Genomic DNA, 16780 nt, shown 5'->3' with positions numbered 1-16780 from the left:
GCAGCATTTCATCGTTTCATAGTCCCTCCCTAAACGTGCATTGGCGCGCTGTGCGTGCATCCTTCCGTCGGGTCCCCGGTCCTCTCTCCGTTAGCCTAGGCAGGACTGGCGAAAATATGGCGGGTATGAACGCGTCGGGTCCCGGCCCGGTTTCGACCCTCGACCAGGTCGATAAAGGACTGAAGGAGACTCTTATAGACGCGCTAAACGCCATTCTGTCGCCGGTGCAAGAAGTGCGTTCTGCAGCGGAGGAGCGCATTAAAGTGTTGGAAGTGACGGAGGGTAAGAAGTGACGCGAGATGCTGCCACAACATGCATGACGCCATGTGAAGTGCAGAGTTTTACTCATGGGCAACTCGCTTTGTCATTTCGGGTGAACGGTTGCTGATTTTATGATCCTTGTCGGCCGTGTTTATCACTCATGCAGTCACGGTGAATTTGTCAACGAATTGGCTTGAGTTGGGGGGAGGCGAAAGCAAGTGCATCTGAGTCCAACATGTTCCCGCATTTTCAGTTAATGGTTGTGGAGTCAAATGTAAAGATTATAATTGAGAAGTTCGGTTCTGTCGATCTGTATTTAGTCAGTTTCACTTTTAAAATCACTCACATGATGGTAATTCCGTGTTGATAAATACGCGTCATCTTTGTGAGAATATGTTAAGTTCTTCAGCGATAGTTTAAGGTTTGGTTTCGGAGTGTCTTTATCAATGTTAATTCAGAGGAACGTTATCCTTAATCATCAAGGTCAATGTTAACGTTACATCACCCAGTATTTTTTAAGTTCAGGTATTGCTTAGAGTTTTGTGGATCTTTCGTCATCTCTCGGGAGAAAAAGAGCAGAATTTTGTTTCTGTGGCTGAATGCGAGTCAGAAGCTTTGGCCAAAAATAAAATGTGCAAGTTTAAGAATCAGTAACGTAGGAAAGCTATATGATTTCACTACAAAAATCTATTTTTGTACCCAGTATTTCATATATTTCATACAATTTTCGACATATTAAAGTATGCTACTCTCTTCATTTTTAGAGTTTTAAGAATTGTAGCAGAGGTATTGTTGTAGTTGAAGATCAATTACAATTTAAGATAACTGTTTTCTATTTTTACTATCCCGTGATGGCAAAGCTCAATTAAATCCTTCAGAAATAATTATAATGCTGATTTGTCTCTCAAGAAAACAAATCGTATTATTGTCAATACTGAAAACACTTTGATGAATAGGATGTTCAAAAGAACAGCATTTACTTGAAACAGAAATCCTCAGTAACATTATATATATTCTTAGTGTCACTTTTGATCAATTAAATGTATCCTTGCTGAATAAAAGTAGTAGATTCTTTAAAAATAAATCCTATTGACCCAAAATCTTTCAACAGTAGTTTAGTTACGGACTGTACATTATATGCTTTTAAATTTAGAAAGAAAACATGCCCACATAAAGGTAGAAATGCCCTTGAAAATCAGTTGGCCAGTTTTACCCAGCAGGTCGCTGACTGTGGCCTCTCTCTCAGGGTTCTTCTGTGTGTCGAGCGTCAGCAGTAACATTGTCTGTTGGCCACCAGCCTCTCATTGAGCTAAATCCATGGTTGATGAAAGATATGGTGGTGCTGTGAATGAAGCATGATTTTTTTGATCGTGCTCATCTGACTTGGCTTCCAGTGCATTTGTGGTCTTAGCTTGTTAGCTTATTGATAATCAGACAGATTTTTGGTTGTGCTTAAACTACACCCATATTTATTTGTAAACTTTTTTTTTTTTTTTTTTGCACCTGTTTTATAGAGTTTGGCGTTCACCTTGCAGAGCTCACTGTCGACCCACGCGGAGCACTTGCTATTCGCCAAGTAAGACTAGATATTTTCAGCATAAATAAGCAGATAAACAAGTATTTGATTCTTACTGTTACATTTGCTTAATTTGTTTGCTATATGTCTCTTGTAGTTGGCCTCTGTCATTCTGAAGCAGTATGTTGAGACACACTGGTGTGCCCAGTCAGAGAAATACAGGCCCCCAGAGACGACTGAATGGGTAAGAACTGCGTATTTATGATTAGATGTGATGTTATCTGAGATATGGCATTATGTTAGTTAGTTTCCCATATCCCTTTCTGTTCAGGCCAAAGCTGCGATCCGTGAGCTTCTCCCAAGTGGTTTGCGGGAGGCCATCAGTAAGGTGCGCTCCAGCGTGGCCTACGCCGTGTCAGCTATTGCACACTGGGACTGGCCTGAAGCTTGGCCTGGGCTCTTCAAGCTGCTCATGGACATGCTGGCCAGTGGGGATGTTAACGCTGTACACGGCGCTATGAGGGTCCTCACAGGTAATGACTCCGAACATCTACAGCTCTTCATTACAGTTACAAATACTGTAACAAATGACAATGTTTTTGCGATGTTACTGAGCCAAATATTATCATGCATTTCATAGAATTTACCCGAGAGGTGACTGATGTACAGATGCCGGATGTTGCACCTGTCATTTTGCCTCAAATGTACAAGATTTTTACAATGGCAGAGGTATTATACTCAGCTGAAAAACAGAGTCAAGTCCTTGTTTTTGAGACAGTCATGTGTAATGTATGTTATTGTTGCAGGTTTACAGTATTCGCACTCGATCCAGAGCAGTTGAGATCTTTACCACATGTGCTAATCTCATCTGTGCGATTGATGAAGTAGCAAAGGTAAGGTCTCAGTGAAATATTTTTTCTTTCTAGTTAAACAGGTAACACTTTAGACAGTAAACACATAAAACATTTTTTTAAAAATCATTTAAAATGTTATTTATTTATATAAGAATCCTGACAAAATGAAGGATCATGTGACACTTAAAACTGGCGTAATAACTGCTGGAAATTCAACTTTGTGCCACAGAAATAAATTGCATTTTAAAATAAATAAAAATAGAAAACAGTTATTTTAAATTGCATTCATATTTCTCAGAATTATGTATTTATACCAAATAAATGGGTAGTAAAGAGACTAAAAAAAAATAAAGAGAGTCAAAAAAAATCAAACCCAAAGTTGTGAACTGTAATGTATACATTTTAATGTCAATTTGTATTCAGTTAACATTAAACTAAATTAATACTTGCAGTGGAACATGTGACTTCATAATACCTTATACTTCACAGTTAGAACTAAAGGGGTAACTGACATTTTAAACAATTATTTTTGATTTTAGGGTGCTGCCAACACTCTGATCTTCCCGGTGGTGCAGCAGTTCACTGAGGCCTTCATACAGGCCCTGCAGATTCCAGATGGCCCCACTTCAGATAGTGGTCTGAAGATGGAAGTGCTAAAGGTGACTAGCTGTTGCATCATGGAAAATAAAACTTTTTACCCTCATGACATGATGTGAATGTAATTATTAATAGTTATCTCTTCATAGGCAGTGACGGCTCTTGTGAAAAACTTCCCCAAACCCATGGTGTCCTCCATGCAACAGATTCTACCAATCGTATGGAACACCTTGACAGAAAGTGCCTCTTTATATCCATTCAGAATGAGAATTCAGAATGAGTTCAAACCGCTGATAATACCATCACAATAATCCACAAGTAATCCAAAAGACTCCAGTCCATCAGTTAACATCTTAGAAAGTGAAAAGATTTATGTTTGTAATAAACAATTAAAAACTGATGTTTTTAACTTTATAAAAGAGTTCATTAACATCTATAATATTGCTTTTTCCGTCTTGGAAATCTGAAAATTTTCGGGTAAATTGTTCTTTAATGTCTCAGACCTTTTTGATGTTTTTATCGGTGGCAGTTATTTCAGAAAGAAAATTGAAGTATTTTTCTTAACCAAGCACGCACTTATGTGAGAACTGAGGTCAACTACACAGAAGAAGTAGACGATCCAATAGACTCTGATGGTATGTGGCACTAGATTTTTGCAAGAACTGATCATTGTTATTCAGACTAGTTCATTTAGCGCTGAGCTCTGTTAATTGATCGTCACAGGTGAGGTCCTTGGCTTTGAGAACCTCGTCTTCAGCATCTTCGAGTTTGTCCACACGCTGCTGGAGAACAAGAAGTTCAAGAGCACAGTGAAGAAAGCCCTACCAGAACTCATATATTACATCATCCTCTACATGCAGATCACGGAGGATCAGGTTTGTGGGCATTGTGAGTGTGTCATGTGTCTTTTTTTATAGCCTTTATCTTCATGTTCTCATCCGTCTCACAGATCAAGGTATGGACAGCCAATCCACAGCAGTTTGTTGAGGATGAGGATGATGACACATTCTCTTATTCAGTCCGGATATCTGCTCAGGATTTGTTGCTGGTGAGAGCACAGAGAGTTTGTATGTAGGTGTTGTGTTTAAATGTTTTCCCTCCTTTATGCTTAATGCATTATTTTGTCCATCAGGCTGTTGCTGCTGAGTTTCAGAACGAGAGTGCTGCTGCTTTAGCCGCGGCTGCAACACGGCACCTACAAGAGGCAGAGCAAGCCAAGAACACAGGCAGTGAACACTGGTAAACAGAGAAAAACATCCTCTGTCACAACTAAACTTGTAGACTTTTTACACATTTGCCCAATTTAAATAAAACACTAGAAAAGAGATACTACTTTTATCTGTTCAGTTGCATGTCATGTGATCATTAGCCAACATCAGAGAACCATAAACATGCAAATGTGTCAAATCATTGAAGTATTACCCTTATGTCTGGTGGTACTTCTAGTAAATATATTAGGTCTAAGGGGTTCGGCTGACAAAAATGATTGGGAGCCCTGCCTTACATCAGTATCTCCATGAATATGCAGGTGGAAGGTGCATGAGGCTTGCATGCTGGCTCTGGGGTCCGTCAAGACCATCATCACTGAGAATGTGAAAAACGGTCGTGTGCATTTCGATATGCATGGATTCCTTGCCAGTGTCATTCTTGCTGACCTCAACTTACCAGGTAACCTTGTCCTAAACTTTCATTTTGATTTTATGTCTGTTTATGGCCTGATTGTTGACCTGTGGATGTGATCCCCATGTTTTTTCATTCCTAGCAGCCTCTCCATTCCTCTTGGGTCGGGCCTTATGGGCAGCCAGTCGCTTCACTGCAGCAATGTCCCCAGAGCTCATTCAGCAGTTCCTCCAGGCCACTGTGAGTGGTCTACATGAGAGCCAGCCACCCTCTGTCCGGATCTCTGCTGTGAGAGCCATCTGGGGGTAGGACTTTCATTTCCAGTCTCTCATGTGCAGTGTTTAATCATTTGCGCCAAACGATAAGGTTGTTGTTTGCAGTGACTTTTTATTTATTTATTATATCTTTTTCACTATTTAAGCCTGAAATCAATTTAATACACTTTCAAATGAGAAATGGCTTGGGCTGCTCTTATTCAGGAATCTTATTTGGTTCTACACCTTTTATTCTTTTAAAATGAAAGAATATGTTGAATGTCCTGGAAAATCTTGTAGTTGTCCTGGAAAATTATTATTTTAAAAGATGTGATTGTGTTTCCTTTAGCCAAGAGCCAACCGTTTACCACTTGCCCTAAGCAAATGTTAGTAATAGAAAACTTTCAACGGCCATAAATTTGGACCCACCTGTTTTCTCTTTTCATATTGCCTCTGTATAATGCATATTAAACTAGTATTTCTAGGCATAACCAAAGAATTTAATCAATTTAATGTAATTTAATGCATTTAGCAGACACTTTTATCCACTTTTATATTTTATAGCGACTTACAATGCATTCAGGCTAACATTTTTTACCTAACATGTTCCCTGGGAATCGAACCCACAACCTTCTGTGCTGCTTACACGATGCTCTACCACTGAGCCTTCTGGGAAGTGCCATCTAATTTTAAATGCATACAGATAGTACTGCCTGCAATAGAACAAAAAACATGTTAAAAAACATGATCTTGTCTCTTGTGTTAAAAAAGAACAATACATATTAGCAAATTGGTATCAGAATCAGCACATTTGCATGTAAAAAAAAAAATGCAATGGCCAATCAGAGGTGTTCAGTTTTCATTTGACCCTTTTAAAGCAATACTTAATTGAAACATATTTGAAGGATACATGCCAATATTTTAAAATGTTCTTTACTATTATAATTTTCAGCATTAATAATGACTGATTTAATTTTTCATTTTCAAATAGTTGAATAAAATAATTAATATCTTGAGAAATAAATGTACATATGTGACCCTGGACCACAAAACCTGTCTTAAGTCGCTGGGGTATATTTGTAGCAATAGCCAAAAAAACATTGTATGGGTAAAAATGATTGTTTTTTTTTCTTTTATGCCAAAAATCAATTTTGAAAAATGTTTACTAACAGTAATGCCATTTAGAATTTATTTCAAATAATTGCTAGTAATTTGAACTCTCTGGTAATCAACAAATAATGCAAGGTTTTTTTAATATTCGGGATTTCCACAAAAAGAGTGATCCCTCTTTATATCGGTTTCACAGGTACTGTGATCAGCTCAAGTTGTCGGAGAGTACTCACGTCCTGCAGCCCTTCCTGCCCAGTGTCTTGGAAGGGCTGGTGCAGCTCGCGGCTCAGTTCAGCTCTGAAGTTCTCACTTTAGTCATGGAAACCCTCTGTATTGTTTGCACCGTGGATCCGGCTTTCACCACAAGTGCTGAGAACAAGATCTGCCCACTCACTATTGCCATCTTCCTTAAGTACAGTAATGGTACGATTATTTTATAGTCAACAGCCAGTATCATTTCTAATTTGGAAAATTACTGTTGGCTTATGTTTGCTTTTCCTTTTCTGTTAGATCCTGTTGTAGCGTCTTTAGCGCAGGACATCTTCAAGGAGCTTGCCCAGATTGAAGCCTGCCAAGGACCCATGCAAATGCGCCTCATTCCTACTCTTGTTAGCATTATGCAGGCACCGCCTGATAAAATCCCATCTGGCCTTTGTTCTGTAAGTTAAAGTTCTACATTTGTTCTACTTCTTACTGTAATTTGTAAGTAATAAGTATTTTTGGTTCCTACAGACATCCATAGATATCCTAACTACGGTTGTTCGTAACACTAAACCCCCGCTGACTGACATGCTGGTGTGCCAAGCTTTTCCTGCAGTGGCCCAATGCACTCTCCGCACAGATGACAACACCACAATGCAGGTAGCATCATTGTCCTAGAAACAAATCCGATAGGTCTTTTCAGAGAGCTCCTGTCAGTTGGTATCTAACCTCATTGTTGTTGATTTTCCCAGAATGGCGGTGAATGCTTGAGGGCCTATGTGTCTGTGGCGCTGGAGCAGATTGCCCAGTGGCAAGATGAGCAAGGCCACAGTGGCCTGTGGTATGTCATGCAGGTTGTCAGTCAGCTCCTGGACCCCCGCACATCCGAGTTCACCGCTGCTTTTGTAGGTCGTCTGGTGTCCACTCTTATTGCCCGTGCTGGCACTCAGTTGGCTGACCAGCTGGACCAAATACTCCGTGCTATTCTCAGCAAGATGCAGCAGGCCGAGACCCTCAGTGTGATGCAGGTAGGGTTGGATTGATACCAGAATTTTGGTCTAGGTGCAATACCACAATGCTGATTTTCATTTTCAGGGCTGTCAAAGTTAATATGTTGACTTTAAATGTTGTGAAGTTATGTTAGGACAGGTACAGAAATAGCTCTCATTTAATAAGCTAATAATAACTAATAATTAGTAACTAATTGTTTACTTATTTTTTCATGTTGAACATTAATTTTCTTGTACAGCAGATAAGTATATTGTGCTGTAGCTGCTGGCTCAAATGAGGTGTGAAATACATTCTTGCTCTTTATTTTTACAGTCCCTGATCATGGTTTTTGCCCACCTGGTCCATTCCCAGTTGGAGCCCCTGCTGGAATTCCTATGCAGTCTTCCAGGTCCCACAGGAAAACCTGCCCTAGAGTTTGTCATGGCTGAGTGGATGAGTCGCCAACATCTGTTCTATGGCCAGTATGAAGGCAAAGTCAGGTGAGGGTTTCCAATCGTCTACAGTGTGCTTGAAGAATGGCACAGCTTCTGTTTGAAATAACACTGTAATCGTTCTGTCCACAGTGCTGTTGCCTTGTGTAAACTTCTCCAGCACAGTCTGAATACAAACGACAAGCGCCTCCAAGATATAGTCGTCAAAGGAGATGAAATTTTTAATCCAGACGAGGGAATCTGTACACGTTCCAAATCAGCCAAGAGTAAGTTAATGATCTCTTAAACTACCAAATGAATGATTGTTATTGTCTCAGATATCTGACTGACCTATTTCTCTCAGACCCACAGCGTTGGACCAACATTCCTTTGCTGGTAAAGATCTTTAAACTCATAGTCAATGAACTGTCTTCTGTGGTGGAGGCTAATGCAAATAGAGCAAATCCTGCAGACTGGAGCCAAGGTACTTCTGTGGTTTTATCCCGATTATTAGTATTGATTGATGACATTAAATTGTGGAGCCGTCTTGAGTTTAAAACGTTTACTTTGCAGACTCTGGTGGAATGTGGGATGATCTGGCTGAGGAAGACGATGAGGAGGAGGAAGATGAAGGATTAGCAGGACAGCTTCTGTCTGATCTCATTGCCTCCAACAAATACGGTGAAGTCTCAAATGACTAACACGGGGTTACGTTTGTATTAATATTGCAAATATTGTGAGACATAGAGAAATTTTATAATTTCCTTGGAATCAAACCTATATCATAAGATTTTTTGTTGTTGTTATTTTAGTGTTTGTAAACTATTACATTTTGATTTATTAATATTTAGAATTAGAATTTGGTTCTTACATTTTTAGTGTTCTTTTAAATTTACTTTAAATTTTAGTACTTTATGTGCTTTTGTCATTTTTATGTTTTTATAAATACCATTAAATTAAATATTTGTATTTTTACTTTTAAATGAACTATCCGGGGTTAAATGTATTTGTTTACTTATTTGCTACCTACTTTTTTTTATTAAATTTGATGTCTGTTTTATTTTATTTCAGCTTTTTCAATGAACAAAAATGTTTTAATAGTTTTAGTTAACAATAATAACTGCTTCACATCTTTTGCAATGCTTTTGTGGTGGACATTCATATGCCATTCTTTACATGTTAAGATTTATTAGTAAAAGCAAAAGAACAAAAACATGAGTAAAACCATGAAGTACACAAATCTTTTCTATGGATTGTCTGTAACACTGATTGTAATTTCCCCATAGATGATGATTATTATGAGGATGATGATGAGGACGATCCAGATGCTCTAAAGGATCCCATATATCAAATTGACCTTCAGGCAAGTTATTTGGCATCGACTCTAAAGTATTACTGTAACCAGACCTCATATCTTCATTGCTCTTGTCTCCATGTTTTTGTTCCACAGGCGTATCTGACAGATTTCCTTACCCAGTTTGCCCAGCAGCCTTGCTATAGCATGTTTTCAAGCCACTTGAATGAGGTAGAGAGAAGAGCCCTGCAGTCCATCGGTATATGACCTGTATACCCAACATCGGCTCCTTGTCCTTTGTTTTCGTCTTTACCACTCAGTCATCCTTTCTGAAAACTTGGAACATTTGAGTGGACTCGGAATGCCTTTCGGACAACGTTCTTGATCCACAACCCAAAAGAGGACTTAAAGGTTTACGTGCCTCTCCCTGTGTTTTATAAAGGGAAGGGATGGACAATGATTCCCAGGGATGTTATAAGATCAGGGTGTGAGGGGCACACAGACAGGACTGTGTGGGTACATTTGCATCGGATGTCAAAACACTACTGTGCTTTGATAGACCTGTCTAGAATGATGAATGTTTTTTTGCAAAGGGACTGGTAACATTATAGGAATAATTTAAAAATATCAACTGTCCATTTGTACCTTCTCACTTTACTTATTCATGATGGTTAAAAATCTTTCTGTGGAGGAAGGAAAAAGACTTCTGACAGATGATGAATCTACACTTTGAAAATAAGTTGGAACTGTTGGCGGCCTTATTAAAGTTCTCCATGTTTGTCATTACGTGGTCTCATGAGCATGATCTTTATGGCTACACTGTTGGGTGAGCATGAAGAATAATATAGTGTTACCAAAGTGATCCTACAGTCTTATTGGCAGTATTGTCTCCATTGAGCTATGAGAAGAATTTAAAAATAAAAGGCCTGTTAAGTTCTAAATTTTAAGTGTCTAGTTTCAAAATTAAATTTTTGGAGATTAATATTATTTTTTTATGTAAACAATCTTCATTTACTCTTAAAGATATATTTTGCAGAGAGCTACAAATGTTAGTTAACTGTACTTTGCCATTATAATTTTAAATCATTTGATTATGAACACGCAAATGGAAAAGTATTTGTGTATAACAGAAGATGTATGTTGTTGGGTCACGAAGCATTGTTTTTTTCATAACAAATGTGGCCTCAGTTTTGTTTAAAAAAAATACTTTTAAGAACTAAATTAATATTTAGGAAAATATGGACTTTATTACACAATTATTTACAGATTTATAAAAAAGTTTTAATTGTTTTCCAGTACAGCCTACACCGGTTGTTGCACAAAATACATTAATTTACACATTTTTAAAACAAGTTGTAAATTTTAAAACAATTTGTAGCAGATAAAAAATGGATTTTTTTATTTTATTTTTTATCAAACTTAGAGGTAATGGAACAAGTATCATTAGATATATGTGTGTTGCGAACTCATATATTTCATTAAATTTAACATAACAAAGATACAGTGTAGTCTCCACATATAATGTGATGTGAATGAGTGTATTTATCTCCAGAAATGTGAACTATTCAGAGAGGCAGGGGCGCGCAGCAGGAGCCCACGGGCATCATTTGTCCTCGTGGAATTTCGCGCTTCTGCGGTCAATCTACTGAATAATTCCCTTCATTTACACTTTTAATGTGTACGAAATCTAAGCATTAGCCAGGCGAAAGAACGTCTTTTAATGTAGCCTATTTGATCAGAGAGTAGGCTGAGGCTGGTACTGGAGACCTGGCGTGTAGCGTCACGGGCGGCGTGTCATTCCACTCGGATCACGAAGCCGCTTGATTCGGAGCTCCGCTGTCTGCGAGTCGTGGCAGATTGTATCATTTAAGTTCTATTTTTCAAAGGATGCAAACGTAACCGTTTAGTCTGCTGTAACGGAAAGTGTACTGGAAACAGCATGTCCTTCTACGCCGTCATTATAACGGTCCTCTGTATCATTTTCTCGGCTTGGCAGGGTAAGACGATAATGTAGTTTCTTCATAGGCCTCATTGTCTCAAATATTTACTTACAAACACGTTTGTTCATAATTTAATATCTTCATCAGCAGATGAAATGAAATTGAACTGAAATGCCACGTATAGCGCTTATCTAATGCAATTAATATATACATAGCTGCCGTGGTTAAAAAAACGAATATGCAAACAGCTCTCAAACCCCTCAGATTTGTAAATTCACACGAGGCTGCAGTTGTTTTTCTTCTGCATTCTGTATAACACCGGTCCTTCACTGCAGAACCAGTAACTTAACTGAAACATTATCCACCTTTTTCCTCAACGCGGAAGTAACGATAAGCCTATTTATATATATATATATATATATATATATATATATATATATATATATATATATATATATATATATATAAACCCAAAACATAATTAGATTTTCACACCAATCCTGAAGGTAGACAAAGAGAATCCATTCTAACAGAGGAGAGAAAAAATATATATTTTCTAATTTATTTATTGATTTGTATGAGCCAGTGTAAAATATTTATGTCAAAAGTATGTATTGTGACAATAACTGCAAATAATGTTTCTTGTAACTGCTTATCAGTCCTGCACAACAGTTTGTAGAAATTTTAACCCATTCCTCATTATAGAACCACTTCAATTCTGTGGTGTTGGTGGGTTTCCTCCTATAAACTGCTTGATTCAGGTCCTTCCACAACATTTCAATTGGATAAAGGTCCATAAATTTACTCAATAATTCCAAAACATTAACTTTGTTCTTCTTTAACCATTCTTTGGTAGAATGACTTGCGTGCTTGGGGTCGTTGTCTTGCTGCATGACTGACTTTATCTTGAGATTCAGTTCTCGGACAGATGTCCTGACATTTTCCTTCAGAATTTGCTGGTATAATTCAGAAATCTTTTTTCCATCAATAATGGCAACCCGTCTTGGACCAGATGCAGAAAAACAGGCCCAAACCATGATACTACCACCACCATGTTTCACAGATGGGATAAGGTTATTATGCTGAAATGCATTTTCTTTTCTAGCCTGATGAGCAACCTCAACACTTTTTCTGAGGTCCTCAGAGGTCTCATTTGTTTGTGCCATGATACAATTCTACAAACATAACCAAACCTTGATAGATCCCTGTTCTTTAGATAAAACAGGACACACACTGACACTTGATAGTCATCTCACTGATGAAAACACCTCTGAACAGATGGACTCTAGTTTCACCTTTAAATTACAGCTAATCCTAGAGATTCACATACTTTTGCCTCTCACAGATATGTAGTATTGGATAATTTTCCTGAATAAATGACAAAGTATATATTATTTTCATCTGATTTGATTGTGTTCTCATTGTCAACTTTTAGGACTGATGATTTTTTGCGTTATATTTATGCTGAAATATATCTGTGTGTGTATTTAACCACTACCTTTGTTCTTTCTTTCAGTGAGTGCAGATGAGGACTGCTTGTGGTATGTGGACAAAAATGGCACCTGGCACAATGGCTTTGATTGCCCACTCATATCCTTCTGCTGTGGGAACTGTCACCGCCGCTACTGCTGCCTGGATGGCTTCAAGATGATCACCGAGGCGGGACAGAAGCGCTGCATGCTGTTCCATCTCAGGTACACTTTTCAGGATTCTAGATTATTGACCACTTAGTGGCCTAGAGAAGCTCCTCAACCTCACATTAGGGTGGCCATATGCACCGTTCATACGGGACACGACCCAGCCAGGATTTTAATAATGCCTAAAATATCCAGGTTTTGGCTATTTGCACTGTGCAGGTTGATCGTTGTGTAACATTCATGAAAGCTATAAAAAGCAGAGCAGACGGCTCCTTATGCTTTCGAATCGCTTTCACGTGTTTGTTCGTTCGTTTGACTTGAAGCATTGTGGCGCACTTTGTTTTTTTGGGGGGGATTTGTGTGCAGCGACGCTTCAAGTCAATCGAACGAACAAACCTCACACAGAGCCCCACAATTGGTCGATTATGTACAATACCTGCATGTTATTGGTCAAACTGCTCTGGATGTTTTGGGCAATATTAAATATTAAATCCTGGCCAGAACGTGTCCCGTACAAACAGCGCATATGGCCACCCTACCTCACATCTGCCTGCCAAATAAAACTACTGTTATAAAAAAAATCTTAATGGTGAAGGTGCTGATTGCTAGACCTCACAGCAAGCATTTTATTTTGCATTTATTCATCTTAAGCATCATCATGCTTTTATCCACAGTTTTTTTTCTGAGTTTCTCCCAGAGAAGTCAGATAATTAAAAATTGGTGTTGTCTTTCCTGACAAGTTTTCTGTCCTGCCTCTCTCAGCCCTTCCACTATAGCTGGCATTGCTTCATCCATCCTGCTCTTTGTGGCTGCTATAGCCACCATGGTCTGTTGCTTCATGTGTTCCTGTTGTTACCTGTACCAGCGCCGCCAGCAACGCGGCAGAACTCCATATGAAGGTAAACACAATTACTTTAAAAAAAAAATAAACAAAGTAAATATCACATTTTTGCCGAGACACATGAATGTATTACATGTAATACTTAGCATGTATCTTGATGCATTTTTATTTATTTATTTTTTACTGTTGGGTTACTTGCATGATATACAACAACTATAAATACATCAAATCCTACCTGGATATACAGTACACTCACATAATGCTGGATATAATATCACGCAAAACTCAGCTGCTTGATTGTTTGGATCATGTAAAAATGTAAACTATTTTATAGTACATATACTAAAAGTTGTATATATAAAACGTAAAGTATAATATCACACAGCTCTATTTGTAAAGTTCGATTTTTTTTTTCAGTATACACAGAGAGCACTCACATATATACTACAACAGCTTGATTATTTGTATAATTGGAAAATGTAACTATATTATCTTCCAGCTCAAGTCTGCTAAATGTGAATTTAAGGCATGAAGTTATTAAGGATTATCATTGTGGTTTTCTGTAAAGCTGCTTTGAAACAATGCATATTGTGAAAAGCACTATATAAATAATTTGATTGATTTCTTATTTCTCTTTCTGGTATTGCAGTTGCATTGCTCTTTGTTATCATACTTAACCCGTGGCTTCTTATTGCAATTCCATGGCTAATTTTCAAAATACTTGTTTGCATGAACTGATTCTTATGAAGAATAAAAATCATCACCTACTAACATGAGTCTCAATTTCAGCCCAGCATATTCCAATGGCCAGGTATCCTGTGGAGCACATGTACGATGCTTCTGGTAAACCCATTGGACATCCTGATTATCCTGGATATCCAATGGTGCCGCAGTATCCAGGTGTCCCCCTCCAGTATCCTATGATGGTCCAGGGTCCTTATCCTCCTAATCATCCTGACGCAGGATACAGTCAAGCAGGTATTCAAACAGCCTGTGTCAGAGATCACATACTGCAAACGAAGGTCCCAAAAAGGGTGTTTCACATCAGTGGTATAGACAAACTATTTTTGGTTTTTCATAGAGGCTTTCAGTGAACAGTTCTTAAAAGAACCATTTTTCTTATTGTGAAGAATGTTTTAATAATCTGAAGAAACTTTTTCCACTTTAAATAATAATGGCACATCTCCATGGATGTTATGGGTTCTTCATGGACCATCAATTCCAATAAGAAGCTTCATTTTTAAAGTGTATAGTGGAAATAAAAACCCCATACTTGCATATAGTTGCACAGACAATATAACCGTTTTCTGTAAGTTGTGTTGTTTTTGTTTTCAGCTCCTCCGCCGTATTCCCCTCCCCAGTACCCAGGGCACTGAAAGAGCTGAAGTCCCTCAATGAGGAGAAGATAACCCATGAAGTGGGTGATGAGGAGGGCCCATGCTTGTGAGGAATCCTTTAAATGAGAAGCCGTTTTAAAAAATGATTTATGTTATTTATATCTTGATTAATTTATTGAGTGAAGCATGAACTGACCTCAAAATCGACTCACGCATCGGAGTGTTTTCTTGTTTGATGTACAGCTTTCATGTGTCACTAATCAGTGCCCACTTTAATCCAGCAACTCACAGACTCAAAAGACTGCTTTAAATGTGCCATTATGTTTTGTCCATCTCTCCGAAATGGACTGTTAAATATGACTGTCTTGCAGTGGAGACTGGCTGCCAGTTCTGATTCACCCAGGATATCGTTCTTTGTTCAACCGAATGAGAAGAAGCTTATATTATTTGCACTTTATTCTGCAATAGACATGTTCAAAATGTATTTATTTGACCGCTAATCCGAGCATGTCACTTGCATCATTAACATCAAATCATGCTGTATGCTTTTCATGTCTTATAGACAGCTAACATGCAGTATGTATATAAGAGAGAACTTACATTAAGAATGAATTTCATGTTTCATAGCATCCAACCAAACATCAATCTGTGCATTTGCAGTTCATCAACTGTTTTTAGATCTGGCTTGAGCAGCTGTAAAGTTATAGTTTTGCATGTCTTTAACTATCTCATGCTACAAAGGCCAGTACAATAACTGTAATGTTTGAATTCAATTAGCTGTCCGTCTGTGCATTTTTATTTGTTTAAAAAAGCTTTTTGATCTATAAAACATTTTTATAGATATAAAACACTAAATATAATAAAACACTACAGTCATTTATGTTGTTTTGTTACATCTTCACAGTGATGTATGTTTAAACAAAGTTCCTTTACTTTTCCCTCCAAATTCTGAGAAGGAAATCTGAATAGTGATATGAAAAAAAATGGCAAGATATAAAATTGGAATTGTGAGATGGCAAAATTTTCAGTGTGATTTCATGCATTCAGGAACTTCATACATTGCTACACTAATGACAACAAACAACAGACCTTTTTACTTACAAATTGTTGCTGAAATTTCACTAATGTGATCACACATAAAGGTGGGTTTTTTCCCATTCATATTAACAAGAGTGGACCTTAATTAATTTTCCTTAATTAAAGTTCATCATAAATGACACTTTTCATTGATAGATTTGAATGTAAATTAAAAGTACATTCTAATTAAAATGAGTATCAGCTTAAAAAAATAATCTGTTGCATTTGTTACATTTACTTTTAAATTATTTCTGCTACCTCATCATCTCACATTTGTAAGATTAGTTGTGATGCTTTTTGCATTGTTTAAATAACTAGTTAGTTATTTAAATTAATGTATAATTAACAGTGTTGTTTTGCTATATACAGGATATGCTCCTGTATTTGTCACTTTGGAATGTGAAGTAAAAATAAGAAAAGGATCTATAAAGAAGAATTTTTACAATGTGGAATATTAACAGGTATTTTCAACTTGGGGGGGGGGGGGGGGGTGTAATTAATAGGCTACTAGTGTTTGTAGTGGCACTAATCATCCTGTAAGAAAGGTCTAATTGAACAGACTGTATAAGGAGTATTGCATAATCTCTTTTTACAATAAAAACAGAATTGACTTTGCATGCTGTCTCCATTGATGCAGTTCCTGAAATCAGCATTTGCCTATTTTCATTATTTAATGCTGCCTTATTTTTACACACAACAATTTTGAAGTATAACAAATATATTTTATATACCACAGAATAACAGTAGTGTTTTGTTAAAAAAACAGTTAATTATAGCTATTGAAAAGTAGGCTGAGCCAGACCAAAATCAATAAAAATGT

The 16780-nt window shown here is 37.5% G+C and overlaps 2 protein-coding genes across 2 annotated transcripts; both read left to right on the top strand.

Moving 5' to 3' along the window:
• The first annotated feature begins 18 nt into the window (after positions 1-18).
• LOC128022330 (importin-9) lies at positions 19-9914 on the top strand. The gene is made up of 24 exons (XM_052609742.1): positions 19-282; positions 1776-1837; positions 1935-2021; positions 2109-2310; positions 2418-2506; positions 2584-2670; positions 3171-3290; positions 3378-3478; positions 3805-3863; positions 3952-4103; positions 4178-4276; positions 4361-4467; positions 4757-4896; positions 4994-5153; positions 6409-6635; positions 6723-6871; positions 6945-7073; positions 7166-7441; positions 7737-7903; positions 7988-8121; positions 8199-8318; positions 8408-8515; positions 9121-9197; positions 9285-9914. Exons 1-24 carry the CDS (start codon positions 117-119, stop codon positions 9393-9395), a joined length of 3129 nt encoding a protein of 1042 aa, XP_052465702.1. The 5' UTR covers positions 19-116; the 3' UTR covers positions 9396-9914.
• A 784-nt stretch (positions 9915-10698) lies between these two features.
• Positions 10699-16609, top strand: LOC128022327 (protein shisa-4). Its single transcript, XM_052609737.1, has 5 exons — positions 10699-11125; positions 12585-12762; positions 13468-13604; positions 14336-14524; positions 14882-16609. Exons 1-5 carry the CDS (start codon positions 11068-11070, stop codon positions 14920-14922), a joined length of 603 nt encoding a protein of 200 aa, XP_052465697.1. The 5' UTR covers positions 10699-11067; the 3' UTR covers positions 14923-16609.
• Positions 16610-16780: the final 171 nt, after the last annotated feature.

The sequence above is a fragment of the Carassius gibelio genome, chromosome A11, assembly GCF_023724105.1.
Source record: "Carassius gibelio isolate Cgi1373 ecotype wild population from Czech Republic chromosome A11, carGib1.2-hapl.c, whole genome shotgun sequence".
Lineage (NCBI taxonomy): Eukaryota > Metazoa > Chordata > Actinopteri > Cypriniformes > Cyprinidae > Carassius > Carassius gibelio.
The sequence above is the reverse complement of the archived record's forward strand: the minus strand, read 5'-3'. Positions and strand labels throughout refer to the sequence as shown.